Below are 19501 nucleotides of genomic sequence, written 5' to 3'. Positions count from 1 at the left end.
TTCAATATCATCCATCCATTACAGGATCAACATACAAGCACAGAAAACCAACCAAACTCCCATCTACAGGTATGGTCTCCTCTTCTGTTTGTCTGTGGATTACAGCACGACCTGGCTGGACTTTCTGTTGTGAATCTGAAGACGTCTGGACTTCTCTGCATGACTTTCAAGTTACTCTAAGAGATATGGGACGGATTGTTCATTGAATACATCTTCACTAACAACATGTTTTAAGTTTGTTCAGCACAGAAGCAACTTCTCAGATTCACCTTTTTTTACGCAAACAAAAAAACAAACACGTGTGACTGTCTCACTGTAACTGTAAAAGTGTCAGTAGTTGTCTGTTATTGATGTGTATATGATCTAAAACATACATCACCTCTTTAATGAGGTCAGTTTACAGTGACGTGTGTCACAGGAGACTAATGTGTCAGGACACCAATTATACCGTGTGTGTGCTAGCATCGTTTCTGTGAGTGTAGATTTGTTGTTACCTTTACACATGAGACACTGGTTTGTCCTCATGGAGCTGAGGCACTGACATATAGCACTGTGGTTTGCTTGTTCAGTAATACCGTACCGCAGCAGCAGCAGCAGCAGCAGTCATCATTGTGTCCCCAAGAATAATTTACACTAGGATGAACATGCGTTGCTCTGAGCTGGGGGAGGCCTGGCTTCAAAGGTTACCATATTGACTCTGAGCTCCAAAGTTTTTATCAGTAACTGAGTGAAAAACGTCAGCGGAGTCAAATTGGTCTGTTCAGCTCTCTGGGGTGAACTGTGATGACCAAAGAAATGGAAAAGAACAAAAAGAACACCTACACAAAAAATTAGATTCAGTAGTTTACAACACGAGAGCTGGAACAGCACAAACACACACACACACACACACACACACACACACACAGAACTTCAATGTACACAGTCAATTAGTTAATAATACTGATAATTAACTAAAATAATTTTTGAATATAAAATAATCTGTTTCACTTCAATGACTAATTAAAATTTGACAGGACTGTTCAGACTGAGGTCACTTTGATAAAACATCGCAGAAGTACTGGATTTAGAACTACATCAAACAAACAAACAAAGCAACAGTTTGTGCCGTTCACACTGCAATAATAAAAAAAACAGGCAACACGATTCTCATATTGGCAACAAATATCAGATATGTGCCGGCAGTAGGAATTCAGCCTCAGTGACTGTTGGAAAGTCAATGAAGCTTCCACAGCCAGTCCCACACTGCGCTAACTGCACTCTTGAAGAAATTTGACAGATTGAAAAGTTTTGTTGTTAAGTCCAGTAATTACGTCGAAGTACTTCAAACTGTTTTGGTTAAGTCCAGTAATTACGTCGAAGTACTTCGAACTGTTTTTGGCCTCCTTTGGTACTGCATCTATGCAGGACATGTACAGGTGGAGAAGTGATGTACTGTAGGTATGTGTATGTGGCAGCAGACCCTGCAGCTGTCTGCACAGCAGAGATTTAAGGTCTGACATGGGTGAGCCCTGTGGCTCAATAGCACTAAAAGGCTCATCCTGTCTAATGGGGTTTCTCTATGACGCAAGCAAGGACAGGCAACCCTCCCCTTCTTTTAGCCTGACATACAATCTTACACAGACACACCTACTGTGTGGTTTCAGTGCACACACACACATACTGCACACAGCGCATACATGAAAAGGAGAGGAACTGAGACGATTGTGCACGACAAACAGTTGTGTAATTGCTTTTGAAAAACGGCTCTTGTCGGAGGCTGTCATCGATTGATCTTTGCTGAGGACAACTTGTTTACTCAGTGTGTGGGTGGAGGTCCGTGCAGGCAGCAGTGATCATTACTGGACTCTGGTATCACTTTGTTAACTTAATATGGTTTGATGTTTCACTCTGGTGGGGCCGGACGATGTTTGTTGTATTTACCTATTACTGCAAACCACAATAAACAATGCAAAATTTAAAGTCAGGAGGAAATAAATGGCAGAGTTTAAAAGCGATTAATGCATTCTTTGAACAGAGTTGACTCATATTGCGAAGTTAAAAAAAAGAAAGAAAGAAAAATAAAGTGACAGAAGTTTATTTCACCTCATATTGTTAGAAATCAATTAAAAAAAACTTCACATTACATAAGCTGAATGTAGTTGGTTTATACTGAGCTGGAGCTCGGTGGGTGTAGTGCTGGAGTTGGTGCCATACAAACAGCCTTATGAATGAAGAGTTCCAGAGTGCGTCATTCTGTAGTATACAGCCCTCCCCAGCAGATGGCCCCGCCAGCAAGTGCTTGGCTGGTAGGGTCGATGGTGTTGGGGGGCTCTTATTGATTTGGCATTTGAGGTACTGCACGCAATGTAACATTTTTGGATGTTTTTTTATTGCTGGTGATGCTTCTCTACAGCGACCAGTTCACTTTGCTTCTGACTTAATTAATGACATCAATGCAAATTGGGGATAGCAAATGGTCAAAATGACTGGTGGATTTTGTGAATGGAGCACTTAGTGACTGAGGAATGACGTCAGCACAAAGCTCATATCTCTCATAGTGAGCCAGGACTGAGGAGAGGCTTCCTATTGGCTGAGCACAGTATCAGAGTGATCTGATTGGTTGCCGGTGGATAATTAAACACCTACACAGTCAATGCACAAATCCAAGTGGTGGGATATATAGGCTGGTGCGTTGGCGCTGCATGCAACAGAATCAAGAGTAGTTCTGCAAGTTTAGAGAAAGTCAACTTGTTGTGTTTTGCATAGAAATTCTTATATATATATACTTATTTTTGCTGGAAGATTATCTCTGAAGGTAAGTGCCGACTTTTGTCTTTTCATGTTGGGCAAAGTGTTGATGGAGTAGCTCTAACGACTTGTACGTGTACGTGTGGGTTTAGAGGTGATAGGGACACAAAGTTATGATGCACTGTGGAAACCGTGCTGGTGTTGAGAGCGGACTCTGGCCGCGATGGTCACACGCTCTGTGTGGCTCGAGGCTCGAGCTCTGACAAAAGAGTGAGATGGAGAAAGTTAAAGGGCAGGAAAGAAAAAGAGTGGAGGAGGAGATGATGGGAATCAGGAAAGAAAAGAAGCAACAATGTGAAGCAGAGCAGCAAGTGTGACAGGAGAAAAGTATGATGGGACCAGGTTTACTGGTGTGGGTGTGTGTACAAGAGAGAAAGAGAGGGGGGGGGGAGAGAGAGAGAGAGAGAGAGAGGGAGAGAGAGTACTGGCAGCTCATTACACTAATGCACTGGTCCCTAAGGGAGTTGCCAAGCTTGGAGTCCCCCCTCCTCCCACTTTCCTCCTCACCCCTCCTTTCCCAGCACTGGCAAGTGCTCCATGCATCACACACTTCAGGACCCCGGTTTACACACAGACATGAATACTCACACACTGCACTGCACCCACACTGACATTAGCACCTGCAGCCCTCCCTCACTCAGAGAGCCATGATGACAGAACTACCTGACCTGTGCTCTAGGCTAGATGCTTCGGAGGAACAGTGTGTCTTTCTGAAGAAGAGCTGGGGGGGTTGAGGGGGGTTGTTACGTGGTCCGGGTCTGAAGGCGACTTGTGAGGAAATAAAAGCCACAATGTTCCGCAGGAGACTGTAGGCAAACAGTGAGAGGCGGAGATAAGGGCAGAGCTGTGCCAACTCCTCTGGAAAGTAAAGCTCATTTTTGGTTTAATTTCTCCTAAAAGCACACGAAGGCTGCACTTTATGACTGACATTTGATGTTTGTGAATTTATTGGCTTACTAATATATTTGCACAGTGCGTGTGGAAGTGCAAATGGAAGCAGTCTGCTGGCGCTAATGGTGTGTTATCTTTCTGGTTACGCAGGGAACCATGGTTATGTTGAAGATCTCTGCTTTCCTCGTTGCCTACGCCCTGGTCATCTGCCAGATGTACTGCTCACAAGCCGCCCCTGCCAGGTAAGACACACTCCACAGTTCACAGTTTGTACTTTTGGAGATAGATCCAACTGCTCAAAATTACAGGAAAATTGTAACATGTCAAGAGGTGCAGGGGAAGTGTGTACTACTAGAGTACAGAATGTATTGATACCCACAGAGTTTTTGACCGGACGCCTTAACAATCTTATCAAAATGTATAAAAACATTACAAATAATGTGTACGCAGAATACAGTTAGTGACGTCCCACCCGACCCCCTGAACTCCTCTATCCATTCAGCCAGCTCAGCAGCGGTGCACCCCACCCTACCCTCAGCCCCCGCCTTTCCTTTTATCTGCAACTGTAGGAAAGGACTTCATAGTGATCTCACACGCTCGTCCTCCTTCCATCTCTTTGACCCCTAGACTCACCTGCTCTTCCTTCCTTACCTCTCAAACAGACCGGGTTTAGAGTCCATGTCAGACCGAGTCACGCTCACGGACTACGAGGCACGAAGGTTACTCAATGCCATTGTGAAAGAGTTTGTGCAGATGACAGCGGAGGAACTGGAGCAGCAGGCATCTGAAGGAAACAGGTATGGATTATTGATCCTTTTTATAAAAGTGTTGTTTATACAAATACAACCCGTAACAGACACAAGGGAAATGCGTACGAAATCTTTTGAATAAACAGACAAAACAGAAAAGCTCTGCTGGACCTGATGTAGAAACTGTAAAATTGTCTGGTTTACTCTGATATCCCTGAGGACAAGTCTTTAGAATGACACACTTCAATCGGGTTTAGAGGTACGTACTTTTCAGCAGACCGAAGTAAAAGTATTGAGCTGTACTATATAAAATATTTTTAAAAACAAAATCACAAAAAAAAAAAATCCCTATTCTCTGTCATGACCCTACTCCTGCATGGATAAGTTTGATTTGAACTTTATTTGAAGGGACTATTTCCAGCCTGCCTGCCGGGCATGTGAACAGTGTATGCCTAAAGAAATGGATAAGTGTGCATGATGTCAATTAAGTAGAGTTGCATGACAGTGGGAAGCGACTGGTTGCTGTTTGTTCTGTGGGTGTAAAAGATGTGACAAGAGGGGATTGACTGTGGGCGGGGGTTCTGGCGCATGAGGAGAAGGATGACAAGTTCTTTGAGAATTGGCGCATGATTCCGGTTGGGGGAGTGGGTGTGTTTGTACTTTGATTTTCTGATACATCTGAGTGCATGAGAAATAAATGCATGTTGACAAAATGCTGCAAACGAATGAAGGAACAATGACAATGACGATGGAAATGTTACCTGCATGTTTTCCCACATCTATGAGCCTGTTCTCTGCATGTGTTTTGTGTGTCCCCTCCCTGACAGCATGGAAAGGCCTCTAACCAAGCGCTGCTCCAACCTCAGCACCTGTGTGTTGGGAAAACTGTCTCAGGAGCTGCACAAGTTGCAGACATTTCCTCGCACAAACGTCGGAGCAGGAACGCCTGGGAAGAAGCGCAGTGCGCCTGAGATTGACAGCTATGCAACTTATGGAGAGACATTTGACAGCATCTAACTCCTCCTGCCCCCCCTGCCCCCCAGACCCTCTGTTACCTTAACTGCATCTCCTGCCTACCCTTTTCTTTTCTTCCCTCCCTGAGCTCTTTCTAATTCTCTTCCATCTTTATAATTTTTGGACTGGCAAGTGCATGTTGGTTTTATCTGCTTGACTGATATAAATATAGATATAAAAAAGTCCTGTACCTGCAACTAACTCTTCGGTCCTCTCCGCTCCCCACGCTCTCTTTTCTTTGACAGAGAATAATTTGTCCCTATCATTTTAGACAATCAGACTTGGTTTCCATAGATGTAGTTGCGGCGCTTGTTCAGACACCTCCGTCACTGTGAGCTGTACGACCTGTAGTCTTTCAACTGCCATTTAAAGCCCCCAAATCTAAAGCGCTGACGGCGTTCACTGAATAAAACAGTCAATAAATGATCCATTCCTATGACACCATGCTTGTTGTTCAATAAACATATTTTTCTACCAGGGAGCCTTAGCTCATTGTCATTCTTAGAGGTATTTTAAGCACTCACCTAATGGTACATGGACTTAAAATAGCAGATTTAAAAACGTAGAGCTTTGTCGTCATCACTGTTCAACTGATTTCAAGGTAAGAAAAAAAAAAAAAAGCTATGATGGGAAGGTTTCAATTTCTTTGTCTTATTATTGTTGATTTTCAATTTCAGCCATAATACGGCAGCAGGACTGTCGCAGCAGAGGAAAGTTCTAACCAAATGTTCAATCTTCTGAAGCAGCGTTACAGCACAGAAGCGAGCCTGCAACACCGCCACCTGTGTGACTCATCGACTGGCAGACTTCCTCAGCAGGTCAGGAGGGATGGGCAACAGCAACTTTGTCCCCACCAACGTTGGTGCTAAGGCTTTTGGCAGGCGGAGGAGAAGCATCCAGATGTAAGCACCGCAGAACCTTCCTGGAAATGGTAAATAGTCATGTTTGTGCTCCTTGAGTCACGCCTAATTTATTTTAAGTGATTTTTCTTTTATTGAGAACATAATTTTTTTTTGTACTAGATTGAATAATATAACTTTACATTAGGGTTTAATACATTTTGTTTTTCTTTTTTTCTCTCTTTTCCACAGGTTGAAAAACAGAAAACAACAGAAAAAACAGCAAACAGAAACCAACAAAGCAAAATCAAGCAGAAAATAAAACACTGAACTGGCCCTTTACCCACTCTCACTCACATTTCTAAGGAAAAAAAAAATATCACCACAGGAATCTTGTCCCTATTTCCATCCTGGTAGTGATGTGTTTAGCTTTTGTCAAAAAAAGAAGAAAAAAAAAAGCACTTTAATTTATGTACATGAAAAAATGAAGTCCTGCAGAAAAATAAGACATTCTCCTGGATCCTCATTTATTTTTAATACAATGCTATCATTGGAAAATAAACTGAAAGCAGCAGTGGCTATCAGCTAATTTGTGTTCCTCTCCTCAGCTGGTTAGAGCACACTTTCTTCCTTGCGATGCTTCCCATCTATGATCCATCCTCCCCACTCTACCATGTTTCCCCATCCTCCCAAGGGTTCCCTGTTTTTTTGTGTGCCACAGGGACGCCATTAAAGATCAGCCTACCCAAGGCCCCCCCACAACGGCTGTTGTCTTGTGCCTTGATGTAGAACAATTTACATGATTGTACAGTTCTGTTTTGAGATGATAAAGAAGACCTGAGCAAGGATGAAGAGAAAGAAGACAGATTAATATTGTAAAAAAAAATATATTGTGAAAACAAATTTCAGCAAGATTAAAATGTATTTTAGATACACTCGGGTTTGAGGTACTTGTGTTGTTCTTCAAAGATTTGTCGAAGCACATCGATGTAGAACAAGTTTCAACGGGTTTCAGAAGTATTTTTTTCTACATAAGCAATTGACTTTTAATAATAACATAACTTAATAAGAAGAGATATAAAAAAAATCTTTAATGCTGCACGCTGAGTCTGGCAAATAGGCTGAGGTGACATACACAGTAACACTGGTTGAAAGAGTGCATTAATGCAGTCAGTCCTGTTCATTCTTGCAGAGGAAGTGACTACAATCAGATCCACAATATACTGCCATTCATTTACATTAATATTCCAAGCACGACTGAAGGCATCTAAAATATTGTCTTTTTGGCATAGCTGTAGAAACATTATTTTCGTTTGACAGGACACTAAATGATGCCAAAAGTCTCTTTTATTTTAGATACAGATCACAGTACAATATATTCTCTCAGTCTTCCTCAGCATGCTGCACTTAAGCCGATTGAAAGACTTTCAATCATAAAATGTGCAGCCTGAGTATGAGGGCTGGGTTTTGTTCTTCCAGCAGTACGCCAATAGGTGGCAACGCAATTTGACAAAAGTTACAGAGCAGCACTGCAGAGGCTCCACAACTGACGCAAATCTCCAACCTGTGACACATGAGGCTCTCAAGCTTCAGAAAGAAAATTTTAACCCTAAAGTTAAAGTTACAGACACAAACCTGGATAATTCTCCACCAATGAGGTTCTTCACCATCTGACCAGCTGAGAGTTTAGATGACAGTAAAGTCTGTGAGTCACGGATTTAAGAAAGATGAACTGGACTGAACCGTGTATATTTAAAAAGTCAAATTAGGAAGTGTTTCTGTATTGACGGACAAAAACTGAGATCAAGTGCTAGAAGAGTTTAAAGAGCTCTTTTTTGAGCATCAAACAATTGTCACTTGGGGGCACTGTTTTGTATGTTTTTTTTAGCTCCATGTAACACAGGTTTTAAGTCCTTCAGTACAGATGGATTTAAGAAGAATGAATCTTCACTTCTCCACCAATAAAAAGTTGTCATCTTAGATTCTTGGCAGATTCACACGATGCTAAGAAGCTATTCAGACAAATATAAGTTAGACTAACCCCATACTCCATATCTGCATCTGCTTTCCACAACTGAATATAAATAAATAAAGACAAAGTGAATATAAATAAACTAATACACATTTCTGTCTTGTTTTCCAGCAATTAAATACCCACATTACACAATTAAATACTGTGAAATAATTAAGAGATGGTGTGTTTTCTTTGGTTGGTGCTTTATTTGCACAGCTATTTATTTCACACCTCATGGTTTTTTGCATCTTCAGTATTTCTGGTGTACAAAGGTCATTTTTTTAACTTGCTGCTCTCACACACACACACACAGAGCAGATGTATTGTGTCCACACTATGGACACTTAACAGTGTGAAGAGTAATTTGTTATGAAAGCACATGTACAAGTGTATAACATGTTAATGATCAGAGGCGAGGACTTGTATGACTAATATTTGAACTGATGCTCTTTTAAGTATAAACAGCAGAAGGGAATTTGTGCTCTAATAGTCCTTCAGCCGTTAACACTCATCTGTCAGAGGCTTTTATTATGTGTGCACCCGTGTTCCCTTTCTGTCTCACTATAGGTCTGTCACTGGACAAAGTCAGCAGTGAGTAGTATCCCTGTCGGAATCCACATGGAAACTCATTCTGCATGACTGAAGAAGAAAAAAACAAACAAACAAAAAAAAAACACCGATCCTAGACCAGGGATTTGGGGTTTAATCGTGACTTGGTTTGGGTTGGAGCCACTTTCTTTGCAGTAATCTAACAATTCCACCATGCCAATGAGAAAAACACTTCTAATGACGCACAGCTGCAATGGATGGGGCCCTTTAAGTTCAAAATTAGACGGTTTGCAAAAGAGGAAACCAAGAAGCAAGCCCCCATCTCCAGTGGGAAGATGTGCCACCGGGTCCATTTCCCAGAAATACATACCACTAATGCGTTTCAAGACCTGAGGCTTTGGAGGAGTCTCCATCCTGATGGTTTAAATGAAGAGTTTACCATTTAGGGAAATGGAAAACCAAAGTTGTAACATCAAACCCTGCTTTGCCTCAAGCTCCAAGAATAAAATTCATTTTCACTCATTCAGTATTTCCATTAACCACCTCTGAAACAACTATATAACTATATATATATATATGTGTGTGTGTGTGTGTTTGGTCTTTACCGTCTTCTTCCATGTGATCAATAAGATGAGAGTTTGTTGCTAGTGGACTTACTGACATTTGACTGCATTTTTTGCATTCCCTAACTTGTTTTTCCACAATGTCCTCTGAGAGGTTTTATTTGGGAAATATGTTTAAAAGAATTTTCTCTTTTTGTTTTAGAAAACTCTTCACTCGACTATATCTGGACCAAACCTCAGTTCTCATTAAGCTAATATTTAGTCGTTTTGACTCACTTATACCTATTTCTGGTTTTTATACCCATTTGTATTTACAGTGTATTTAAAGTGAAACATGCCATCACAAAACAAAAAGTCAAATGCAGTGCATCGGAAATAGACAAAAATTCTGCAACTAATATCTACACACGTCTTGAAGCTCACCCAGCTGATTCCTTTGCTAGGAAATGAGGTAAACCTTGTGGGGAAATGACTTGTTTTCATTCAGATTTAGGGTAAAGCTAATATAGTTTCCTTCTATACAGTCAAGCACACCGGGAAGTGACTGTGGAACCACCCTTTGACTAAATCTTGGAGTACAAAGCAGTATGAACTGCAGGAACAGACCAGCTGAGTCTCAGACATAATGGGAAACAGCCGTTTAGCTGCACTTTGTGTTTTCATTTTCTTTCCTCATTTTAAAACTCCCAATTTTTCCATAAGGCAGTCATTTCCAAGTCTGACGTGAAACCAGACACCCAGGAGCATTCATGGTAAAGGGCCAGAAACAACACAAGGTCGGCCCGACATCCTCTCACCGTCCCCCGTCCCCCCTTTCCATCTTGTGTGACTGTTCCTCGGAAGGTAAACACCTTTTCAGCCGTGTAAGAAATGTGATTTCATTTTGCTACCACGGCAGTTCCTTCATCTGGCCTTCTTTTCTGTTCCTCCCTTCCTCTTTCTGCTCCTTCCCTCCCTCTTTTCTCTGCCACATCTGGAACCCAGCCCCTCATTTTATTTATGTGGTCTGTCTGTCTTTTTCTCTTCTTATTTTGCCACGCATTAAGTCCTTTACCTTGTCTCACTGGCAGTTTCACTTCATCTGATGAGGTCTGCAATTACATCCCGCCATAGCTGGTCACTCTGCAATTACATGCTCCACCACAGAACCCCCCCCCCCTTTCTGAACAGCACCGCTGCTCATATGGCAGACTAAAATAGAATAGTTTCATGTCTGTTTGGATGCCGGCCCAGCTGAAACTATGCTCCGCTGCTTGACTGACAGTGGGATGTGAACTTTTTTCCCTATGAAAAAAAAAAGGCTTAAAGGCTGGTCTCGTTTATACATTTGGAGCAGTCGTACTCTAGCAGGCTTCAGTGGTGGTTGGCTCAGCTGGCCTCCGAGACGAGGAACAGAGCAATTCAGTAACATAGTTAGAGCGAGTGAAAGCAAGGATGAAGACAGACTGTATGCAAGGCCAAGGGGACAAGAGCCATGAGCTGAGACCATGAAGCCTTGTGGGAACAGAAAGACTTTTACGGACCGCGAGAATGAATGGGTAAGTAAGGGAACTGGCTGTCTTTAAATACAAGTTCTGAAAAAAGGGGACGAGGACGCTGAAAGAGGCACGAGTTTCAGACTGTTGTATAAGTTCACATCGTCATGACTTGACATTTTTGGTGTTTTTCTGCATTCAAACAAACAGTAGATGTAAGAGCCCATTCTGACAACACAACTGACAATAACAACAGTCAGGCTTTAAAACCTTACAACAAGCACACATGCTCTCTCCTGGGGATTTTGGATAAAGAAAGATAACTGCTTTAGCAAAAAGGAGAACGCTGCTAGTGCTTAGCTTTCATTGATTGCTGACACCTCCACATTCACCTGCTTCTAATCTGAGTGCTGGACAGCTGTGCTGTGGGAAATCTGTTGCAGCTATAACGTACTTTATTATTTCCTATCAAGATAGTACAGCATCAGTGTTGACAAACAACAGTTCCATCTCTCTACCTATTCCAATATTTGTTTAGTTCATCATCTGTCTCTTCAGCTACTTGTTAGCTGCTGGAGGTGTTGACACTAAGAACGACTCAAAGAACTACAACGAGTAGGAAAACAATTTGGGCCAATTCCATTTGTCAGAGCTACTCCTTGTCAAAACACTGCAAATTAGTCCCTGAAAGCCACGTCGATTGGGTACTAGCAGGAATCTACCCTACGCAACATCTTCTCCTTTTCTTCCTCATTCATTGCATATACAGCTGTCCTTCACATGTGTCAAACTGTCAAACTGTGTCTCTTTTCTCCCTTTTTAATGGCTGTCTCCACCGTACCTGATCTACTTCTCTGATCCTGTACAGTATAAACCAGACATCACAGCAAGTGTCATTGCTCTGTCGACCTTCAACTTTTGAGGCCATTGTCGTGTCAGCAGCTTCAGACTTGATCTAACTAGAGTATTTATCACAACACATTTTTTATAAAATGCTGATGGTTCTATCAACATTTTTCCCCAAAATCGACTTTCACTCACACAGACGTGAACTGAGTGGGTCCATTCTACTCCCTGCTTTATCACATGGCCATGAGAACTTACACTTGTTAATCAGTTCCATCAAGACAAAGATCCATTCAAAATGCCACTCGTGGTCTTAGCTGGAAAATATGTTGTGTATTTCTTTCTGAGTCATGCCAAAGCTGAACGGCATAGTGGCAGTGAGTGTTGTGAGTATGGGCTGATCTGGTGTGTGTGGGAGTGATGGGACCCGAGACTGTGGAAAACAACAAAGATTACAGTGAGGCTGACGGTACTGATGAGCACACAGCTACCACACGTCTTCACTACGGGCTTTTGTTTGTTGGATTTGGTTTGTTTGGGAGAAACGGAGAATAAGAGATTACAGGAGCGCTGGGTCATTATGAGTTTCCATATGTGCTGCTCAGTTTGGAGCCTGGATTGGACAGATTCTACTTTTGAATGAATGAACAGTTTATGTCTTCAGAGCTCTGTCAATGTCTTAATGAAGTATTTCAGCCTACAGATGGGGCTGTGCCTTCATTTCTTTAGACATTTTTAAAGCCTAGTGAAATTACTTAACAGTTGGTCAATAGTTCAGGTCAACTCCTCACTGGTCAGCACAGCATCTTTTGCATGATGACTGAGTTTACTATTAAGACTAAATCAATGACATAGTTCAATGTGTTTATCAAAATACAACCATAAATTTAACTTTCATTCCCCCAGAATCAGTTCAGCTCTAGGTCTGAACTTTACAACACTCAAAGGTGCTTTTTTCTGCAGACGGCGAGTCCTGGTCTTTGCCAATACAACACAAATAAACATGAAGAAGTGGAATCATCCAATAATTGGATTTCTGTTTGCTTTTAATCCTTTAGTTAATTGATTCCACTTTGTTTTCTGGGCACAACTGTTACCATTTAGGCTAAATGAAAGCTAAAATGAGCTCAGGCTATAAACTGATTAGCTGCTGCATTCCTGAGAGCTAATTACAGCCCATCGTCATTCGCTTTAAGTTAAAAATAAGTCCCTCAAATCGTTTTGAACAACTTATTTAACATCAGCTGATGACACACTGTGACAGACACTCCTCCTTAACATCTGTTTAGCACTTCTGTCTAATAATACATAGTCAGCTAGGAATAAGTCCGGACACAGCCCTGCTACAGCTCTCTCTCTCTCTCTCTCTCTCTCTCTCTCTCCTGCCTGGTGAACAGCTGAGGAGGGCGTAGCGTGGCTAACATGAACCACAAATGCAGGTGTGGTCCTTTGCTGTGCTCACACACATCACACTGTTTAATTAGGTTTTCTCTCCACAGGCGTGGAATCTAAGAGCTTGTTCTCCGCTGATCTTTTGTCCTGAGACATTTGCAGAATACTCTGCCGTTAAAGATTGATGAACAGCGACTGCTTCAAGGGCTGTAACTGAACTTTGTAACCACAGCCAGAGCTGGAAACACGAAGCTGCGTTTGGCTCCAAACAGTTTGTTCTTTGAGAGACGCATGCCAGAATCCTTTGTCTACTCAAACAATCCTGGATATGCTAAAGTGAATTTATGCTCAACTCGAGAATTAATATCCTTCATCAAGGACTGTTAGACTCATCCAGTGTATTGGCCCTGTACAAGATCTCACCATTGTCTGCCACTCTCAATTAAAGCCTGCTTTCTTCTGGATGAGATCATTTCTTTCTTTTTCAGTTGCTCTATTTTTCCATCTCCCTCCTCATTGTGTCTGTGTGGCCTTGCTGGAGTCAGGACTGGGTCATTTTCATGCTCCTCCTTAAAGTCTGGCATTTCCCATACACTCTGTATCCACACTGTTTTGATCCAGGAAACACTAACTGTACTTTCTTCAGGGAAAGCGGCTGCATTTCATTTACCCTGGTGATTACAGTGTGTTTTGATAGTAATTTCCATTAAATAAAATTGATGAAGCATTTCATATGGACGGCCACATCACACACAGATCATTAAAGGAGGTGGAGCCTTAAATAAGCAGTAACCTTTGTGAAAACTTTCAACTGCACATGTCAGTGGTAATGTGCAATACAATGGGTTTACGTAACAGTTTACGTAAAAAGAGGGGAAAAAGTTATAATAGTGCGCTCTCTATTTCCAGGAAGCCGGTTTGAATATTCTTCAAAAATATTCAGTGATGTAGCATGTAACAATCGGTGCGTAACTGTAACTGTTTGGACAAGAATGTTTGGTTTGTTTGCCAACACAAAACAAAACAAAATAATTAGCAACAGTGGGTTAGCAACAATGTTTGAGTTAAAAGAGATATTCAAACTTTAATAAAATCCTAACAGAACCGTAGGACTGAAATGGTCAAAAGTTTGCAAGATAGATTTTGCAATCTGCCAAAAAAGAAACAAGGAAAGAAATGTAATGTCACCAATTTAGTCTTAGTCTCTGTTAGCTTTCAACTTTTGAGGCTATTGTCCTGTTGGTAGTTTCTGACTCGATCCAACTAGATTATTTATCGTCTGACTGTAAAAGTTGATGACCCGGGATGACCCTTATTTTTATTAATCCATATAAAATATAAAAATAAATCTTAAGGTTTTTCTTTTTTGCTGTCTTCTAAGGACTGATGTCTTTCAGAAGCCAGAAGAAGGGATATGAGTCAGAACATTGTGTCATAAACATTAGAACATTTGTGCAGTAGCACAGCTGCACAGGCATCAGTGGCTCATACTGCTACCTTTGAGTTGCTGATCTTTGACCCTGGTGGAGTACAGAACAACATCTTCCTCCCCATGGGTCCAGCTGTCTGTCCTCCACATTAATCACAGAAGATATCAGATGGCTGAGATCAGAGAAAGCCGTCTGAGGAGGTGGAAAAAAGCAGTTAGATCTTTACGCAAGCATTTATAAATAAATAATAAAAGCTCCACTTTAATCGTCACAGAATGGACACGGCACGTGCGTCACATGTACACCTCTGACACTGCTTTACTGTAGGGTTATGGAGTCTGTGATGTTGACACATCACTCGGGAAGCTCCCCTCTTTGGAGTAGGGACTCAATTAGGAGAGTGCAGGTATAAATTTTTGCGTAGGTGGAACCAATATGGCAGCCACCGGGGCCCAAGGCTGGGGGATAAATCAATATCAGACTGGTTTACGCAAAGCATCAGCCCGGAGCTTCTGTTTCACTCTGCACCCGTCCTTTTCTCTATATCTACATCTGTTAATTGGAGGAAGGTCATGTCTCACTGAGTCTCAGTCACTGTCATTTTTCCTTGACACTCCTCCAATGCGTTTGTGGCGTAGGCCCTTATTACAGTTCATTGGGGAGACCATGAGAGGGAATGTAAGCTTCAGTACTTCTGTGTATGTCCTCGTCTTGTGACTCAGAGAAGACAGAAAGGTCAACACAACCCTCTTCTGCTGGAGTATGTCTAGATTCAGTGCACCTGAGGGAGTCTTGAGGAGTTATGACTCTTCTGTGGTGGTGTCATTTTCTGTTTGGGTAACCTCTGCATTCTTGTTACTACTGTCGACTTTTGGCTTCACTTTACATCGTAGTAATTAATCAACAACATAATTGAATTTCAAAAAAAGCTGACCCTGGGTATTATGTTTAGTTTAGTTTAGCAGGGTCCTACTACAGACTGTTTTTGTTATATTAGCTGGTACGCCTTCATTTGGCGAATATATGATTTGCTGATTTGTATGATATTTAAACATTGAATATCAAAAAAATAATATCATAAATGTAGCAAGGTGTAGTATTCACTCAATTAGGAATCACTGAGAGGTCGAATCAGAAGAATTATTTTTGTGTTTTTAACATAAATAATGATGGATAATTTTTGCTAACTTTAATACTACAATCTTTAATTGTCTTCTATCTCCTTTAGAAATCAGACTCTGTAGCATTTATTTCTTAAAAGAATCTAAACATCTCAATAAGACATTACTGACTGTTTCCAGGCTCAACTACCCGGAAAAGAAATGTGGCAAAAATAGAACTAAACTAGCTTTAACTCTGCAGCAGAAATGTACTTATCACGTCAGCACCATGTGTATCCCATTTACCCTGTGCCTTAGTTTAGCAGAGGAATAACAGTCGAAGGACAACGCCTTGAAAAAAATTCCACTTTGCCCTGAAGTACTGCCTGCGTTCTTCGGCTTAGATCTGGCAGTGGACCTCTCCTCCACCTCCTGACTCCTATTCTTCCACTCTCCCCTAAACCCACACACACACGGACCCAGCCCACTTCATTTACTCCCACCTCCTAATGTCAAACAGCTGTAGAGTTGACTCGTGAGGAATTGCTGCCATTAAGAACCCTCCACCCCCCACCAACCCAGCCCCACCCCCTTTACCTCCATGCTTCCTCCTTCTCAACAATTTTGTGTGTGGCCTTTAATATCAGGTTGCTGAGTAGTGGGGCAAAATTCAGTGTTTAAATCAAGTACACGTACGAGGCTTATTTACAACTGAGACAAAGGATGTGACGTCATTCGTTTACATCACAGGTGTCCGTGGGTGGACGTGGATGGATAGACAACTTGCTGTAAATTGTAAAGTGTATGGATTGTGCCTTAACTCTGCCTGATGTTTCAGACATGTGGAGCTGCTCACATGCCTGTGCCAAGACACTCCATCTAAGTGAAGAAGCAACAAAAGATAAATGCCAATGAGGTCATTCTCCACATGATTGACAGGATATCAGGCAGTAAACCTGAGGGTGGAGAGCCCCTGCTGCCGTCAGGAATCCACTTCAAAGGATGTGGTCCGATGCTCAAGGGCCGACTTGGAGGCTGATGATAACCGTGTCAGAAGAATTTAACTTTAATAGTTTAAACCTGATGTTCAAGACTGCTGACTAAGCAGCAAATGTGCCTTTAATTTAGAGGGCTGATTTAAGGAACGTGTGATATCCTTTTGTTGTTTAGGCACTTGTTTGTGGCTGTGGATTCGCATTTATTCGAACGCGTAAAAGACGATTAAACAGAAAACCTGGAATTCTGAGTCCTTTGAGTCACGTCAGAGTTTGGTAAATTAAAGGCGAAGCTTCTCAATTGATTGTGTAATTTTTAGTTTTGCTCAAATTTGCACAAACCCTTTGAATGTTTCACTTATTAGACACATTTACCGTAGTCTTCTGGTTTTGGTTTTCTGTCTCAGCTTAATATTTGGAAAGAATAGTTTTCAAAACCGCTAGTTTTTAAACCAATACGCACGTCTCCTGGTTTCAACCACAATCCTTGTTGATATTTTCAACCAGTCCAAGATGAGTTGGCTGACGTCTCATCTGAGGAAAGTGGTTTTTGCTTTTGTTAGTTGAAGTTGGCAGCTTTTCGTCTCTGGTTCTCCCCTTGCTTATTTTGCCCAGTCATGTTCTATTTGGCACTTGGGTGGGGTTAGACTTACGTCATATACATGACAACACCCATCAATTTTGTTATTTTTAACACCACACTGTCTTAGAACTGATTTTTTTTGTCTCTGTTTGAACAATATTTGCACTAAAATGTAATGAAGCAAAGTACGAAAAGTTTTTACTAGACCCCTATAAACCTGGATCCAGCCCACTTGTGAGTTCCTAGGTGATGACAGAGTACTTTGTTAGTAACATGTTGTCATGTTGCCCGTACAGATTACAGTCATATATCCTACTTTTACCTGACCATGTTGTAAGCCTGGGTCCAATTATGTCAGTCTGACTCTCTATTAGCCATGTGGTGTGTGTTTGTGCCTCTCTGAAGGTCTTACTCATTCATTATTAAGCAGCTCCTGATGTTTTGCTGGCTGCCACTACTGTGGTGTCAGGTACCCACACGGTCCCCTTCACTGAATCAGACAGTTGGGATCCTGCTCCAGTTTCTGTGACCTGCTGGAGCCGCTCCTGACGCCTGTGTTCGACTTCAACTCTTCAGTTAACTCTGGATGGTGACTCTTCCGCCGCGTACTTCCCAGTTATTTATTGGGCTAACCAACGTGGAGTTAAGATGCTAAAAATGCATTTGGATATTTCTCTTGGCGATACGTTGGTGCAGTCTGAACACTAAGGAGGTATGCTACTGCCATTTTCCCTTTTTAAAAAGGAAAATGACGCCAATTTTTTATGGCTAACAATAAATTACCAAGAAAAGAGTTTATTTTGAAGGGTTGTGGTCAAGCGGAATAGTTATTGTTGCAGCTCCATTTACTCTATATTTTAGCTGTAATGGGTGTAATATGTTCCAGAATTCTCTGTTATAGTATCAGTGTGATGTTGCTCCTGCCTTGATATAAAACAGTACTGCGTTGGGATCTGTCTATATTTATTAGTGTGACATTTAACAGTGTGGGTGATCGTAGACCACTCTGGAAGACGCAGGTCTTTGTGCGTGTATTAGTGCAACTTGACTCCGTCTGATCTCATCTCCATAAGTTTTACTGGTTGCTAAGAAACCCCACGAGGGCCGATCATTTGGCCTCCATATTACTGTGCCAGAGGAAAGAATGCTCCCAGACCCAAATAGACAAAACAGTTTTGGCCTTACATGGGATGCTTATGACTTTGCCATTAGCAAGGGAAGAAATTTAAGTTTTTATATCTAAATCTAGTCCACATGGAGACCAAGAGCAATTAAGAAATACAAGGCAGAACCACCAAAGGCTTCATTTACTGTCAAGCTTTTAATCAAATGTGTTTATTGCACTTCTAAGAATAGTTGCCTATGGGACTTGGCTATTGTTTTCAGGATACGGGGTACAGAATGCCTCACTAACAAGAGTGCTGTTCACACTTCCTTACGTTAAGAGTTAAACTTTCAGGTTCTGTAATTGAGAACTAACTACCTTTTTGGCCATAAAGTTGTTTTTGTGCCCATTTTAAGATTGTTTTGACCACATCTAGGTTATTTCTAGATGTAACAAGAACATTTTAGGAAATGTTTGAGGTACTTTTGTCCAGTTTGTTGGACAAAGGTGAGTCTTTAGCATTTTAGCTTGTTATAGCTTCTATTTTGTTGTAACTTAGTGGTTTGAATGCAAGCCCTAAAAGCAATGTTTTGGGAACTAGACTTGTGTTGCAACTTAAAGGTATACATACAGTATTTGAATGCAAGCCCTAAAAGCAATGTTATACAGTACTCTTGAGACTATCACATTTATCAAATACTGATAACGCCTGAAAGACAACTTACATAAAGGTCAGTGGAGTGTTTATATGTTCCAGGCATGAGTAAAACAAAGAAAAAGAAAAGGGAAATTTGTTTTTTCGCTGATATCTAAGGACAGAAAGTTTTAAATCACCTACAACTATTTTCCTTATAGTATTTTGTAGTTAAATCCATTAGCAAAACATCAACAATTGAACATCAAAAAAGAAACCCTCCCTTTAAATCTAGTTTCTCTCATCTTGGAAGCTGTTATTCACGGCAGAACTAGGATCTTTTGGCTTTTCCGTGTCTACCATTTCTCTGTAGTCTTACAAAGGAGTTGCTTAAGGCTTTTATTTTGTATATGTCTACAATTGTCAATTTATCAACAGTTTCAACCTTCTAGAGAATGAACAACCCTAATGTTTTGACAAGTAGACTTCTTTGTAGGATGGCAGCACAAAGCCACAGAGAGCACTTTGGGTA

At 41.3% G+C, this 19501-nt stretch overlaps 2 protein-coding genes across 5 annotated transcripts in view; both read left to right on the top strand.

Moving 5' to 3' along the window:
* Nucleotides 1-1412: 1412 nt before the first annotated feature.
* Nucleotides 1413-7169, top strand: LOC103379830 (calcitonin gene-related peptide). 4 transcript variants are annotated; one of them, XM_017033211.2, is made up of 5 exons: nucleotides 1413-2797; nucleotides 3832-3923; nucleotides 4344-4478; nucleotides 6188-6375; nucleotides 6536-7169. In XM_017033211.2, the coding sequence occupies exons 2-4, from the start codon at nucleotides 3838-3840 to the stop codon at nucleotides 6348-6350; spliced, it is 384 nt and encodes a 127-aa protein (XP_016888700.1). In that variant the 5' UTR covers nucleotides 1413-2797; nucleotides 3832-3837; the 3' UTR covers nucleotides 6351-6375; nucleotides 6536-7169. The 4 variants fall into 4 exon arrangements, with proteins under 4 accessions (XP_016888700.1, XP_008309744.1, XP_008309746.1 ...); XM_008311522.3 differs by having other exon boundaries at nucleotides 1417-2797; nucleotides 6191-6375; XM_008311524.3 differs by lacking the exons at nucleotides 6188-6375; nucleotides 6536-7169 and adding an exon at nucleotides 5258-5925 and having other exon boundaries at nucleotides 1417-2797.
* A 3471-nt stretch (nucleotides 7170-10640) lies between these two features.
* insc (INSC spindle orientation adaptor protein) overlaps nucleotides 10641-19501 on the top strand; it is a 35451-nt gene continuing 26590 nt past the window's right edge. Inside the window, exon 1 of the mRNA XM_008311516.2 lies at nucleotides 10641-10947. The gene's annotated coding sequence lies outside the window, so the exon portion shown is untranslated. The remainder of the gene's footprint in view (nucleotides 10948-19501) is intronic.

This window comes from Cynoglossus semilaevis, chromosome 6, assembly GCF_000523025.1.
Source record: "Cynoglossus semilaevis isolate Cse_v1.0 chromosome 6, Cse_v1.0, whole genome shotgun sequence".
Classification (NCBI taxonomy): Eukaryota; Metazoa; Chordata; class Actinopteri; order Pleuronectiformes; family Cynoglossidae; genus Cynoglossus; species Cynoglossus semilaevis.
This window is presented reverse-complemented; position numbering and strand designations above follow the sequence as displayed.